A 13,903-nucleotide genomic window follows, 5' to 3' on the forward strand; every position below is an offset into this window, starting at 1 on the left:
GAACCAGATTCTTTGATGGGTATAAAAGTGATGTTTTCATACCCCGATCGAATTTAAAATGGATTGGATTTCCCTAAAAGCATCACAGACATTTTTCGCAGGTAAATCAGATAGATCAGTTATACCAGACAATGTTAATTAACTTTGTACCGTAAGCAATTTTTCTGCCTAAACGATTTATCACAATTGATGGCCAAGTATGGGTATTATACTAGTCCATTAATGTCGGTCCACCGTTCGATTATATTTGATATTAAGTTACGATTTTATTAGCTCTCCATCATAATACAATGATTCCATTAGTCAGGTTTATGTTTATCAAATTTAGTGTCCAATTTTTGGTTTAGTCTGACTTTTAAAGCATACTTGTTAAAGTCAAATATTAGGAATTCAAACATACCGTTACCAAAACTGCAGCTGATAATGCTAATACTTGTATTCTGGAAATAATAAACCGATGTAACTTGCCTGACGTTTGGTTTTGTCTTTCTTATGTTGAGAATTGGAAATATAAACTATCATCTGAATATATAAGCTATCATCTGAAAATATAAGCTATCATCTGAAAATATAAGCTATCATCTGCACTAACACTTAGACGTAGCGCACTGACTGATTCAGCTTGTAAAGATTTTTCTAGGTCAGTAGTTATTGCTTAGTCATTGGAATTCAAAAGGATCGTCTCGGATTTTTAATCGCGGGCTGTAGCTAGCACAATAATGATCTTGATTTATAATTTTGTGAAATTCCAAAATATTTCACTTAGAGCAGAAAAAGCTTGTTCGATAAGATTTAGCAATCAATCGAAATCCGAGCATATAGAGGTGCCGACAACTCAAAAATACAGCGACTGAGCGTAAAGATCACTTCTGTCACAAATATTTACTCAGGCGTGAAGGTAAGTAAGTATTTTGCGGAATTATTCAGCTTAATGGACTCTTAGTATCCAGCCCACGTATAAGCCAATAAATGTGACGGCAGTACTGAAACTGCTCCAAGTAGCTAATTAACAGGTGACAGAACCATGTTAGTTCGGCATTGTGCTCGACCTTGCTCAGAAGAGAAAATCTCTTCTAATCTGGTTGGCAGTTTGACATAATTCTCGACCTTTCTCTTCTATTCTGGTTGGCGTATAACAGCCTTGGTCTCAGCTAAGTAACAACATCCGATTTTCCGGGGGCTGACATTGATTTTATTGAATTAAGAATTATGTCCCACGGTTGTTGACTCATGTCGCATTTAAGGCTTATTCTACCGTGCGAGGGTTTAGCTATCTGTCCAGTAAACTTGTTAGACTACGTTTTGTGAGGTGATGAAATACAGCTAATGGGTCCTGTGATGTCATCTGTTGTAGCAGGCTTATGTGATGTCATCTGTTGTAGCAGGCTAATGTGATGTTAAGTTGTGATCTTATTAGGTTCATTGTTAATGATATTACTACTGAATTTTTGAGAGGCGAATATTTCTCTTATTTTCGAATATTTTAGTCTTTCAGTCCTTAGCGCGAATACTTCTTCTTTTTAGTCTATTGCACTTGAGAAAGTGATATAGACTAATATATAGTGATAATGCCTACCAGGCCAAGGGTTGACAGTTCGGGTTTACTAGACAGACTTCTTTGTGTCTTCTTTGTTTTTAGTCGAGCTTTTCATTTAGAATTAAGTCCTTCATATTATGGAGCCAGGGTGTGGACTGGCAACACCTGATTAAAGCACTTCCATCCCATTAAATAATATGATAGTATGATATTTAGATTTTTGATCAATTGACAGCTTGGCATTTAACTAATGTTCCTTGTCTCCATAATCTTGGCATGACATGAGGGTACCATTACCTTTGACATTCCTTAAATTGCAACTATAAGATACCTGAATTTTACTTGAATAAATTTGTTTAAAGGATAATATTAACAATTTTTATGCCACCGAATTAGATTATTATCTTTATCAGACATCGCGACTTTTTTATAGACATAAAGTTTCAATACTAATTGATTTAAAAAATGTTATGATAATTAAATCACGAGCAGAAAGAATCACTCCATCGATAATATGATATTGATAGGGAAACTCTCATCTGAGTAGCCGTCTCCTACACATTTCTCTCTTCAATTAATGTCATCGAAATTCTTAAATGACAACGTAGATACGATGCTTCGCCTGTTAAAAGATTCTTTTCACAATGCTTCACTCATTTTGTGGTAACGAGTGAAAGTTTCTTCATTTTTCTTCTTTTGCGCTCGAACACATGCCTTTCGTACGATGATCTAGGACCCTTAGTTTTTATCAAACTGCCCTGATAGCCCCTACAAATACAGTCACTGATTATCACCAAGTTTTCTTATCTTCCCGATTTTATTGCGCTTCAAACCTTAAATTTATTGCAGTCGCTCTCCACGTGGTAACAAGGTCATTTTCCCCGGTATGAGTTGTTGTTCGATAATTCTGACTGTAAAGTTAACCATGCTCAAAGGCTATCGTGATCACACCGTCTGGTGAAAACTGCACTTCCCAGTTCCTCCGTCTTCATTTTTCACACAATAAATGCGAACTGATATCGTGATATGTTTTAATTCTTTATACCGATTGAGTGATTGTTGAAGACTGTTATGTCTGCTATAGATATTGAAGCTGAATATCAGGTTGTGAAACATTGCTAATATGTTGACCGTAATATCCTACTATCAAAGCTATCTAAATTGTTGATGTTCTTTCCTGAAATTTGTCGATTTCTTGAAACTAAATTTTATTGCACTTCACCAAATTCTAATTAAAGTATTGCGTTCTTAGATCTTAGTCTTTTTTTATTGTCCAGTATAAATTTTGTAAATCACTTTAGATCATAACGTAGTATTAATAATTGATTGCTCAACAATGACCTGCTACTGTTTTAAAGGTTGGCCTTGACTAGACGTTACGTGATGCACTTTATGATTAAACAGTTTCCAATGAAATAGTTTCTATTTAAACAGTTTCGTGATTATCAAATATTAAAATTGTTGTCAACCTACGAGCACATCCCTTTTTTCACCTCTCTCTTCACCTAACGTTATTTATGAATATAAAGCAACTTCTGTGGAATTTTTAAAGGGTTATTTCAATCACAACCCTTAATATAATACGGTGACTGCAGTAGGTGAGACTTCTATTTTTAAAACAGTTGTAACATTTGATAGGCACACAATGTGTAATGTAGCAGCTGTCAACTTGACTGATACTGCAGAATTTGATTAGCTGACAAGTTCGCGCATGATGTTTTGATAAGTTAAGCGTCCCCATCCCATATTGTCTCTCGGTATAAGTCTTGGACTCTTGGGCGTAGGATCTTAGGTACGCTTTTCATTTTACAATTTTTACCGTTAACCAAGAATCAAGGGATATTTCAAGCTTTTGTCATATGCCTTTCTACTGAAATTGGCATGATATTTGTAAATTGAATAAGTAAATATTTTCTGATAATTTAGCACTTCCCGATCTAAATTCCTAACTGCACATAGCGACCAAGTTTGGAATCATGCAAGGTTGATGGACATCATGATAAGACGCTAGCAAACAAATACAATGCTTGAATATAATATTGTTCATACAGTTTGAGCAAGGAATAAAACCTAAATACGTCATATCTGGTTTGGTAGTGTTTGGGTTTAGACACCTGCAGCCCTAATTGAATTTGAAGCCTACCTTAACCATGCCATTTGTATGTATTTAATCAATTACTGCGGACAAAAATCGATTGTCACGTCATTGTTTGAACTACTCGTATATTCCCGAACTGTCAAATTTGTCATTCTTAAAAGTTCTGGTTGGCCTTTGATATTTTGATAGTTGGCATCCCACTAAACGATAATGAAGCGAAAGCTGATTATCTTCCATGATCCGATCAAAAATCACTCCCTAAACTTTTTCAGCTCGGTTCCTTTACAGTAAAACCTCTCTGTATACTGTGCTTTTCTATACCGGGTACCTCGATATACTGGGCCTCTTCCTTTCCCAAAAACTTTTGGCGAATAAGTTTGTTTCGTGCAAGAAATGTACATTATCATAGCACATATTGCATTTGATGGTGATTCGATTACATATCTGATATCGTGCTGTATTAGTGTATTCCATCACGATATCGACACAATACTTGCATATAGGTATAAGGTCCCTAATGGGGTATTTGAAAAGCATGACAAGTTATTTGAGAGGCTTCAGATACCGGAAGACCGGATCATGTGAACCTCTCTATGCAGGGTTCTTTCATTTCCCGAGAGGCCTGGTATAGAGATTCCACTGTATAAGTTTATTGTTTATAAGCTTCAGTAACTTATTCTCTCGTTGAACCCTCTTACCGACCGGAAAATTATCAACTTCGTATACGCTGATAAAGTTTCAACACGGTCTGAAGTATCATGTTTTGGAGCTAGTATTCCTTTATTGCTATCTTAACCGCCCTCTTCATAGTCATATACTTTATCGGTTGTTTTCTGCCTGTACGGGGCAAGCGACCTCTTCATAGTCATATACTTTATCGGTTGCTTTCTGCCTGTACGGGGCAAGCGACCTCTTCATTGAACATTATCATTAAAGATATCGTTTTTGCTGAGGTAATACGATTCACTCCGACATTGGCCTGTTTGTATTTATAGTTCCTTAGAAAGTATCCCAACTATCTGCTCGTATCCCAGTAATTTCACGCGATAGCGACCCCTTGTCACATGTCAGATAGATACGATAAGTTTAATCAGTGCTACTCTGTAATGTGTAAGCTGTCTGATTCTATCGCAACTTGAAATAGAGTTAGTAGTTTTGCTCTCGCAATATCTTGACGGTTTAGAGAAATTCAATAAAACTCATTCGAAATGATTATAGGTTGCATATAAATAGTGGGCGATCGAGTTGCTCGGATCTCTTAACAATCATGCCGCAAAATCAGCTATTTTGATTCATTATCATGTGATTCGTGAAACCTGTCGAACCTGACTGACTATTAATTAGGTGCGACCTTTATAATTATAAAAATTCCATACATTTCATAATTTCTGAATTGCATACCTAACTTATATATATAAATTCCCTAAATTTCACAATTTACAACTTAAATCCTTAACGTGTTACTACAAGTTTGACGAGGGCTTTGAATAGCGGCATCCAATTTATTCAGCAAGGTTAACAAATAGTAATGTATGACTATTCAAGTATAACGTATGCGTTCTTATGCATGATTAATGTACTAATGTAGTTTGAGCAAGGGCTTTGATAAAATTTAAAATTAGGACTATGTGATTTTGTTATAGTTAGCTTCAAGATTCAGAATATTGTCTTCGAATGAAATTCTGTTCTTCATTTGCATTGTATTTACATTCTGTTTCTCGCCGGTCGTTCTAGAATAATTCAACCAGAATGGCTGATTAGGAGCCCATTAATAATCGCTTGTCCGTCGTGGTCGTTCAAAGGTAGCTTTCAAGTATATGTAACCAAATTAACACCCTGGCGTATTAATGGTTGCTGGTACTGTACTTTGTCATAAAGAGCCCGAAAATAATTTATTCATTCTGTTATGGCGTTATGCTTTTATATTCATAAATCTTTATTAGATGTCGATGCCGCCTGAGCCCCTCTTAAGAAAATAAATTGAATTTATTACTGCCGGTGTATACTCATTCTATAATCTATAATTTCTCTCGGCCCGGCTTTATAAACTACATTAATTAGTAATCTGTGTTTGCACTGATCGTTACTGTATGACAGGTATTCTCAGGGAATGACAGCAAGTTAACCGCATCAGAGTTACAGTGTAGTTCCGGTGGAGTCTTGTTTCTCGATGAGCTAGGTTCGGATGAAAGGCTCTAAGTATGTTTACACTAACATCTCACCTCGAGACTCGGCCAGTCGGAAGAAATGTTTGCTGCTGTCCTGTGGACTGGGAATACTGCTGCTGGGTGTGGTAGGGGTTGTGATTTATATTGTGGTTGTGAAGGGGGGCTCCTCAGATTTATCCATAACACACTCCGAGAATGATGGTAGAAAGTACCGTGCCATTGAACTCTCAACGAAACTCAGAATAGCACTTGTCTCAGATACCACCACCTCCGTTTCAGCCGCTGCTGTGAACGTTGGTGTTGGTTATTTCGGGGACAGCTTCGGGTTCCCCAACGGGATTGCTCACTTTTTAGAGCATCTTCTTTTCATGGGAACGGAAAAGTACCCAGGACAGAACTATGCAGATGAAGTAATGTCAGGGGCGGGAGGGTTTGTCTCAGCGTACACTGACAGCGAAGTAACGAACTATTGGCTCTTTGTTTCCTACAACCTGAAGGTGGCTCTGGATGTTTTAGTTCAGTTCTTTGTAGCCCCCCTCATGACAGCTGACTCCATTGACCGGGAGTTGAGTGCAGTTGAGAGCGAGTATAAGAAGGGGCTGACTAGTGATGTTTGGAGCACCCATCAGCTCATGAGGTCTACAAGTTTCAACCTCTCCGAATTCAACGGGTGAGTTTTAAGAATTTTACACTTTTTGGATATGCAATATTCAGTATTTTGATTATAGTTATAAAAGTTAGTGAATGTTGAAAGTTTTCAGGGTTATTCGAGCAGACTGTTGTTGTACCTCAGTATTGATGTTGCACCGGTAGAGGCCAGTTGGTCTCATCCGTTAACTTTTGATGCGGCAAATAATTTGAAGGTTAAACATAATAATTGTTATGATTGTGGCATAACTAATTCTCTGAATTAAGTGTCTTGCTACGTTTCAAGGAGTTTGGCTAGATGGCAAAAATTGCTGAACTTTGGCTTTCATTCAAGACCATGTCTATCGCCAATCAAAGGAGGTCAATACTGAGAAGAAAAGACAAACTCAACGACTCACTAGTAGTATCATGTGCTCCTGTACAACTTGCGCTGCTGGGCCGTACCTCAGCATGTTCTAGGTCTGTAGATGTTGTTCAAGGAAGCACCTCAAGCGCATCCTACACATCTATTGGCCTAGCTCAATATCTAATAAGGCCCTCTACGCTCGTACCCAGACCCGGCCCCTTTCCGAGAGAGTGGGAAAAAGGGACGGGGGGACAATGCTAGGTCAGTTCTACGCAGTGACAACGACACGCCTGCCTACCAGTCTCTGTTATTGCTACACTAGGATGTCAAACACTAAAGGGACGAGTGGGTAGACACAGGACTAATTTGTATGATATTATTGTAAAAAAGGACCTATTTAAGAGACAAATTTATTTGAAAAATGAAGATGATTTTACCAACTTAGTGAACTTAGCAAGAGATAGAGTAGGATGGAGGAGTTTATTTACTTTGAGACATATTGAACGAATGAGTCTTCGTAAGCGTAAATAGGCCAGCACTTTGCTGAGCCTCTTTAGGTGCTCTTTTGTTTATAGATGTTATTATATATATTAATTAGGTGCGACCTTTATAATTATAAAAATTCCATACATTTCATAATTTCTGAATTGCATACCTAACTTATATATATATAAATTCCCTAAATTTCACAATTTACAACTTAAATCCTTAACGTGTTACTACAAGTTTGACGAGGGCTTTGAATAACGGCAATCGGCATCCAATTTATTCAGCAAGGTTAACAAATAGTAATGTACGACTGTTCAATGCAAGTATAACGTATGCGTTCTTATGCATGATTAATCTACTAATATAGTTTGAGCAAGGGCTTTGATAAAATTTAAAATTAGGACTATGTGATTTTGTTATAGTTAGCTTCAAGATTCAGAATATTGTCTTCGAATGAAATTCTGTTCTTCATTTGCATTGTATTTACATTCTGTTTCTCGCCGGTCGTTCTAGAATAATTCACCCAGAATAGCTGATTAGGAGCCCATTAATAATCGCTTGTCCGTCGTGGCCGTTCAAAGGTAGCTTTCAAGTATATGTAACTAAATTAACACCCTGGCGTATTAATGGTTGCTGGTACTGTACTTTGTCATAAAGAGCCCGAAAATAATTTATTCATTCTGTTATGGCGTTATGCTTTTATATTCATAAATCTTTATTAGATGTCGATGCCGCCTGAGCCCCTCTTAAGAAACTAACTTGAATTTATTACTGCCGGTGTATACTCATTCTATAATCTATAATTTCTCTCGGCCCGACTTAATAAACTACATTAATTAGTAATCTGTGTTTGATCGTTACTGTATGACAGGTATTCTCAGGGAATGACAGCAAGTTAACCGCATCAGAGTTACAGTGTAGTTCCGGTGGAGTCTTGTTTCTCGATGAGCTAGGTTCGGATGAAAGGCTCTAAGTATGTTTACACTAACATCTCACCTCGAGACTCGGCCAGTCGGAAGAAATGTTTGCTGCTGTCCTGTGGACTGGGGATACTGCTGCTGGGTTTGGTAGGGGTTGTGATTTATATTGTGGTTGTGAAGGGGGGCTCCTCAGATTTATCCATAACACACTCCGAGAATGATGGTAGAAAGTACCGTGCCATTGAACTCTCAACGAAACTCAGAATAGCACTTGTCTCAGATACCACCACCTCCGTTTCAGCCGCTGCTGTGAACGTTGGTGTTGGTTATTTTGGGGACAGCTTCGGGTTCCCCAACGGGATTGCTCACTTTTTAGAGCATCTTCTTTTCATGGGAACGGAAAAGTACCCAGGACAGAACTATGCAGATGAAGTAATGTCAGGGGCGGGAGGGTTTGTCTCAGCGTACACTGACAGCGAAGTAACGAACTATTGGCTCTTTGTTTCCTACAACCTGAAGGTGGCTCTGGATGTTTTAGTTCAGTTCTTTGTAGCTCCCCTCATGACAGCTGACTCCATTGTCCGGGAGTTGAGTGCAGTTGAGAGCGAGTATAAGAAGGGGCTGACTAGTGATGTTTGGAGCACCCATCAGCTCATGAGGTCTACAAGTTTCAACCTCTCCGAATTCAACGGGTGAGTTTTAAGAATTTTACACTTTTTGGATATGCAATATTCAGTATTTTGATTATAGTTATAAAAGTTAGAGAATGTTGAAAGTTTTCAGGGTTATTCGAGCAGACTGTTGTTGTACCTCAGTATTGATGTTGCACCGGTAGAGGCCAGTTGGTCTCCAACCGGTTAACTTTTGATGCGGCAAATAATTTTGAAGGGGTTGAACATAATAATCTGTTATAATTCTGTGGCATAACTAATTCTCTAATTAGGGTGTCTGCTAACCCTTTCATGGCAGTTTCGGCTAGATTGGCAAAAATTGCTGAACTTTGTGTTTCATCAAAGCCATGTCTATCGCCAATCAAAGGTGAGGTGATGAATTCTCGGTTTAGAAAAACCGAAATGTAGTTGTAATCATCACTTTATGTTATGTTTTTGTGCTAAAATTTGCGGAGATTAGATCGCGTGGTAGTGTCAGTGTGTCACCTAACAAATTAAAACTAGAATATTTTAAACAATTACAGACACTCTGCAGTCGATCAATAAAAATTTAATAAACGGATTATTCGATCTTTGTTCAGTAAAGATGAAAACGAATGACTAGATCTGAAATAGAGATTAAATGTTGCAAAACAAGAGTGTAATTTTCAGTTCTAACAGAGTATAATAACCAATGTAATTAGCTGTTAATGTTAAACCATCTTGGTTTGTATATATTATATTATATGTACTAACATTCGCCGCGAAAATTTGAGCCGATTTTCTGTGATCTACTATAAATCACTGTTCATCCTACAGCAATTGCAGCAGTTCCAAGGGAAATGAATGAAAGCGTTGGGTAATTGGGTATGCTCATGAAATTATTCATGCTTAATTTCAGAGGAATTATATGATTGGAAGATTGGAGAAATCCAATGCAACAATCAGTATCATAGGATAAGACAAGTTATTTAAACAAGTTATTGACGAGATGCTGCATGAGTCCTGCAAGCGTAGCGGTGAAGATATGATGGAATAATTACCACTAATCAAAACTGCAGGTTACATTGTTAACATTACCAAGCCATCATTTTGCTTCTAATTGCCCGTTTACTCGTTGTTTCCTTTTGCCCGGCGTGTTAATATCATCTCTCCTCTTTTCGGTTTGCAATCCTGGAAACTTTATCTTACGAGCCATACACTATCTCTCTCCATCACTTGGGTGTTTATCGGAAAGTAAACTGAAGGAAACGACGGATTATCTGTTATAAATGATCCCTATGTTCGTTTAAAAGACGTTTACCCTGTCAGCGTCATTCTTCTTCATGACAGAGGAATAGTAATAGAGCTTGTAAGGTTTTCTAGCGTTTGCTACGTGCACAGTTCTTCTTGGAATCCTGGATATTGGTTTAATGTTCCCTTGGGAATAGCTTCGCCCCATCGTCTATATTGCTTTATAAGAAATCTTTTGTCTATTGAGTGACAGTATTATAATTGAGCGAGTAAACATCTGCTTGGTCAATCTTAATAATGATAAGTCGAGTGACATTACTACTGACAACTGACAATGATTGATCCTGATAAATTGCTTTCTTTTACCGATTTCTGACGTTTACTACAGTCTACACTCTACAAGTACGTGTTATTATGAAAATCCAGTCTGACGACTTAAATAATGTGTAATAACGACACTACGTCTACATCACCTAATCTTCATTCGAAAAATATTTGCCGGAATATCAAATATTCACAGCTGATCAATTAATCATCAAAGAACACATATTGACGCAGCACGTAATAAAGCGTGAGCTATAATATCCCGCTCCACCGGCACATAACAATGGGACGGTCCAGTCACTCATTCAGTGCTGGACACTTCATTATGTGCGAGCTCCTTTCTTCTCAGCTTCCTACAAATAACCTGCACTGTCAAGTGTACAATGTGCTAGGTGCTCTGATATCATTACTTCTGTTATGAGGAAATTATTCACTGCTACTGTATGTACCTGGTAAGAAATCTTACCAAATTCTAACTGTCTGTACCATCAGTTTTAGATTTCTGTAGAATTTCTCGAAGATTTCTATTATTATTCAGTGCTACTGTACCATCAGTTTTAGATTTCAGTAGGATTTCTCTTAGATTTCTAGTTAGACGATGAAGCCTTTTAGTAAGTTTACTGGGTTTTTATAGTTCACTGATTAGATTAAGTCTAATCTGATCTGTATTGTGACGTTGAACTACCACAATGCTGATGGTTGCTACTTGACTCATGTATATGTAATGGGTTTTCAGAGTAAGTCTAGACTAACTGTAAAATGTTGATTTGTCAGGAATTTTGTGATCTCCTTGATTATCGGTTATATTATGTCGACTGTCGCTGTTGTCGGGTATAAAACATGTGGCGAGTGTGTTTTGCTTGAGGTCGACTCTTGATGACAGAGTTCGTTCCCACCTCATGACATGAAGTGGATGCCTTCTCTTTATGACCAATATTATACTCCCCGATATAAATCAATAATAATATAATCAGTAATCACTCCTTTCATTTCCGGGATTATTGCAATTAAGCACTGTTTCACACACTGTACAGTGATATTGGTGCAACACTCCTGCGTTCTCACGCCGTTTATGTTTCTTATCGAAGCTCTGAACTGTTGACGCTGTAAACTACAAAACATCCCGTCGCCTTGGTAACTTGGATACAATTCTCGATTTGTTGTTATTTTTATATACTTGTCGGCACGGCTATGGTCGAAACTAACTCTGATAAGTGAGCATTATAACTCGCTTCTTGACTTCTCCTTATCTAATCTTCTCTTCCCCTTATCATCTGTCTGAAGCTACTTGTAGTCGTTTATTTTTATGATACGGAGAGAAGCTGCATTATAATTTATATAAATCGTGCGACTAACGGTGATAACGTGGTGACAAATTGTACGGAATTCTAAAAATGTTATATTGTTAGAAAGGGCTGATGAATTTGGCTGTGTCCATAATTCATCTGTCATCTTTTGTCATACTGTTCCGTTCAAATATCATATATTAGCGAAAGTGATATAGGAACTAATAGGAAACAGCGAATTATATTTTTCAAAAAATATCAGTCTGATTGGATTTATAAGTCAGTGCATATTAAAATAATACATGAGATGGATTTTCTTGAGGTTTCATTTGCACAACTGAGACCTCAAGTTTGCTCCTTTCAACCGCATTTATCAATTAATCATTGAACATATTATTTTCGCTACCTTACTCCATGGCTTTTTCTTTTAATTCATTTGATATCCATGAAAATGTTCAATTAAACTGTAGAATCAAAACAACAATCAAATAATTTTCCATGGACATTTCAATGGAAAAAGAATTTGATTTTCATTAAGATTGCACAATGGCCATGTGAACGATCCGCATACGAATCGATGCTGTTTGTGTTACAATAATCGCAGTGCTGTCAGTAGATGATTTATAGTTTAGGTCACTGTTTTGCTTTGAGCTCTTCACTTCTTCCGCTTATTACCTGCGTTGCAGCCACTTAATTTGCCCTTCCAATTCTAAGGAAACCGCTATGCTATATTATATTGATATTATCCGTTTTCGGCTGATTTCAGATCGGCAAGATAAACAATAAACATACTATATATACTATACGTGTAGTTCCCAGGAATTGATAAGTGCTATCTGCTTGACTGGGAACTGGAATCCCTTCACTTACTTAGAAAGTTATAAACCGTCTGTAAGTTGTTATGACCGCCTGAGAAGTCTGTTATATCTTCATAATATGTTACTGTTTAGGATGCCTGAATAATATAAATCCCTATAAAATCTTAGTGTTTTATCACCACGTACTGATTACCTTATCACCTGAACAGATTTTACGAAAATAACTATTTTAAAACAGTTTTTTTAGAAACATTCTTATATTATTAGGTGATAATTATATTATTATTACTTTATTAGGTGATAATTGGTTTGCATAGTTTTATGCGAAATTTTCGGAACGTAAACAAACCTTTTTGTAACTTTATTTTCGCAAGTTGCTTGTTTCGCAGCTCAGACATACCTTAAATTTGTTTTATTAATCAACAAAATATCGATATAATATGAAGGTCGAAAAAGATCATAATTGATGTTCCTACAGATGTTGATTCTGCTTGGGAGGTGAGACATATTGTTGACATGTGACAATGATTCTATGGTTTGATTGGTCAATAGTAAAGAAAAATTGCTGCATCATGTATAAAAAATATGCCTCACCTTCCACCGGAATCGACATCTTTTCACTGTCCTTTTAATTAATCAAAGCCAATTAATTAAATGAATAGTCCAGTCTCCGCTGAATGCAGCACGAGTGAATGGATGTACACACAAAATATTACATGGTTACTATGATTAACTTTTACTCAAATTAAATTGTACATTGTACAACGTACGTGTTTATCAATCACCACATTTTGCTACCAATGATATGATTATGTAATATTGATGATATTGTTATAAGTTTATTATCATATGTCATAATCACTCCAATAGACAACATAGCATCAAATCTGCATACGCATATGATTTAATTGTAAAGCTAGTTGCCATTTTTCGTCTTGCTTCACACACAGATTTCAACTATCCCCGCAATTTCATGGCCTCATCAAAATACGTACCTGAGCGTAACTTTTATACTGCTATAGCAAATAGCAATATTAGTATAATATATAAATACCAGAAATACAGCATATTATGCAGGTTGGTAATATGTTTTATTATTAAAGCTAATAAAAATAAACACATTACCAGATATACCTGAGTAGCTGGGTCTGTTTGTGGTTAGATGCTATTTTAGGCGCGGATAATTCTATCCGTTACCTTGTTATGCCTGCCTGTAAGCTGCATTATAATAACTGTGTGTTAATTTAGTCCACTTGTCTTGAAACTTTGGTATTTTGTCTGCAGAAAAATATTTGACTTCTTCCGAGTTGACACGGAGTCATGCATTTTTTTGAGTTACTGTCCTCCGTTTCCTTTGCTTGAACATTTTTGTAGGTTTTTTTACCG

General features: G+C 36.8%; 1 protein-coding gene across 5 annotated transcripts in view; it reads left to right on the forward strand.

Annotated features, from left to right (window-relative positions):
• LOC134818889 (uncharacterized) overlaps nt 1–13,903 on the forward strand; it is a 67,240-nt gene that overhangs the window by 11,775 nt on the left and 41,562 nt on the right. For 2 of the 5 annotated variants that reach the window (XM_063828598.1, XM_063828599.1), the window contains exon 1: nt 8,156–8,898. The exons of the other annotated variants lie outside the window; for them this stretch is intronic. In XM_063828598.1, coding sequence (XP_063684668.1) covers nt 8,246–8,898 — 653 coding nt within the window. In that variant the 5' untranslated portion in view covers nt 8,156–8,245. Of the gene's footprint in view, nt 1–8,155; nt 8,899–13,903 lie in introns of those variants that run through there. 5 annotated transcript variants of the gene reach the window in all.

The sequence above is a fragment of the Bolinopsis microptera genome, chromosome 7 (genome assembly GCF_026151205.1).
Source record: "Bolinopsis microptera isolate Bmic1 chromosome 7, MBARI_Bmic_1.0, whole genome shotgun sequence".
In the NCBI taxonomy this organism is placed as follows: domain Eukaryota; kingdom Metazoa; phylum Ctenophora; class Tentaculata; order Lobata; family Bolinopsidae; genus Bolinopsis; species Bolinopsis microptera.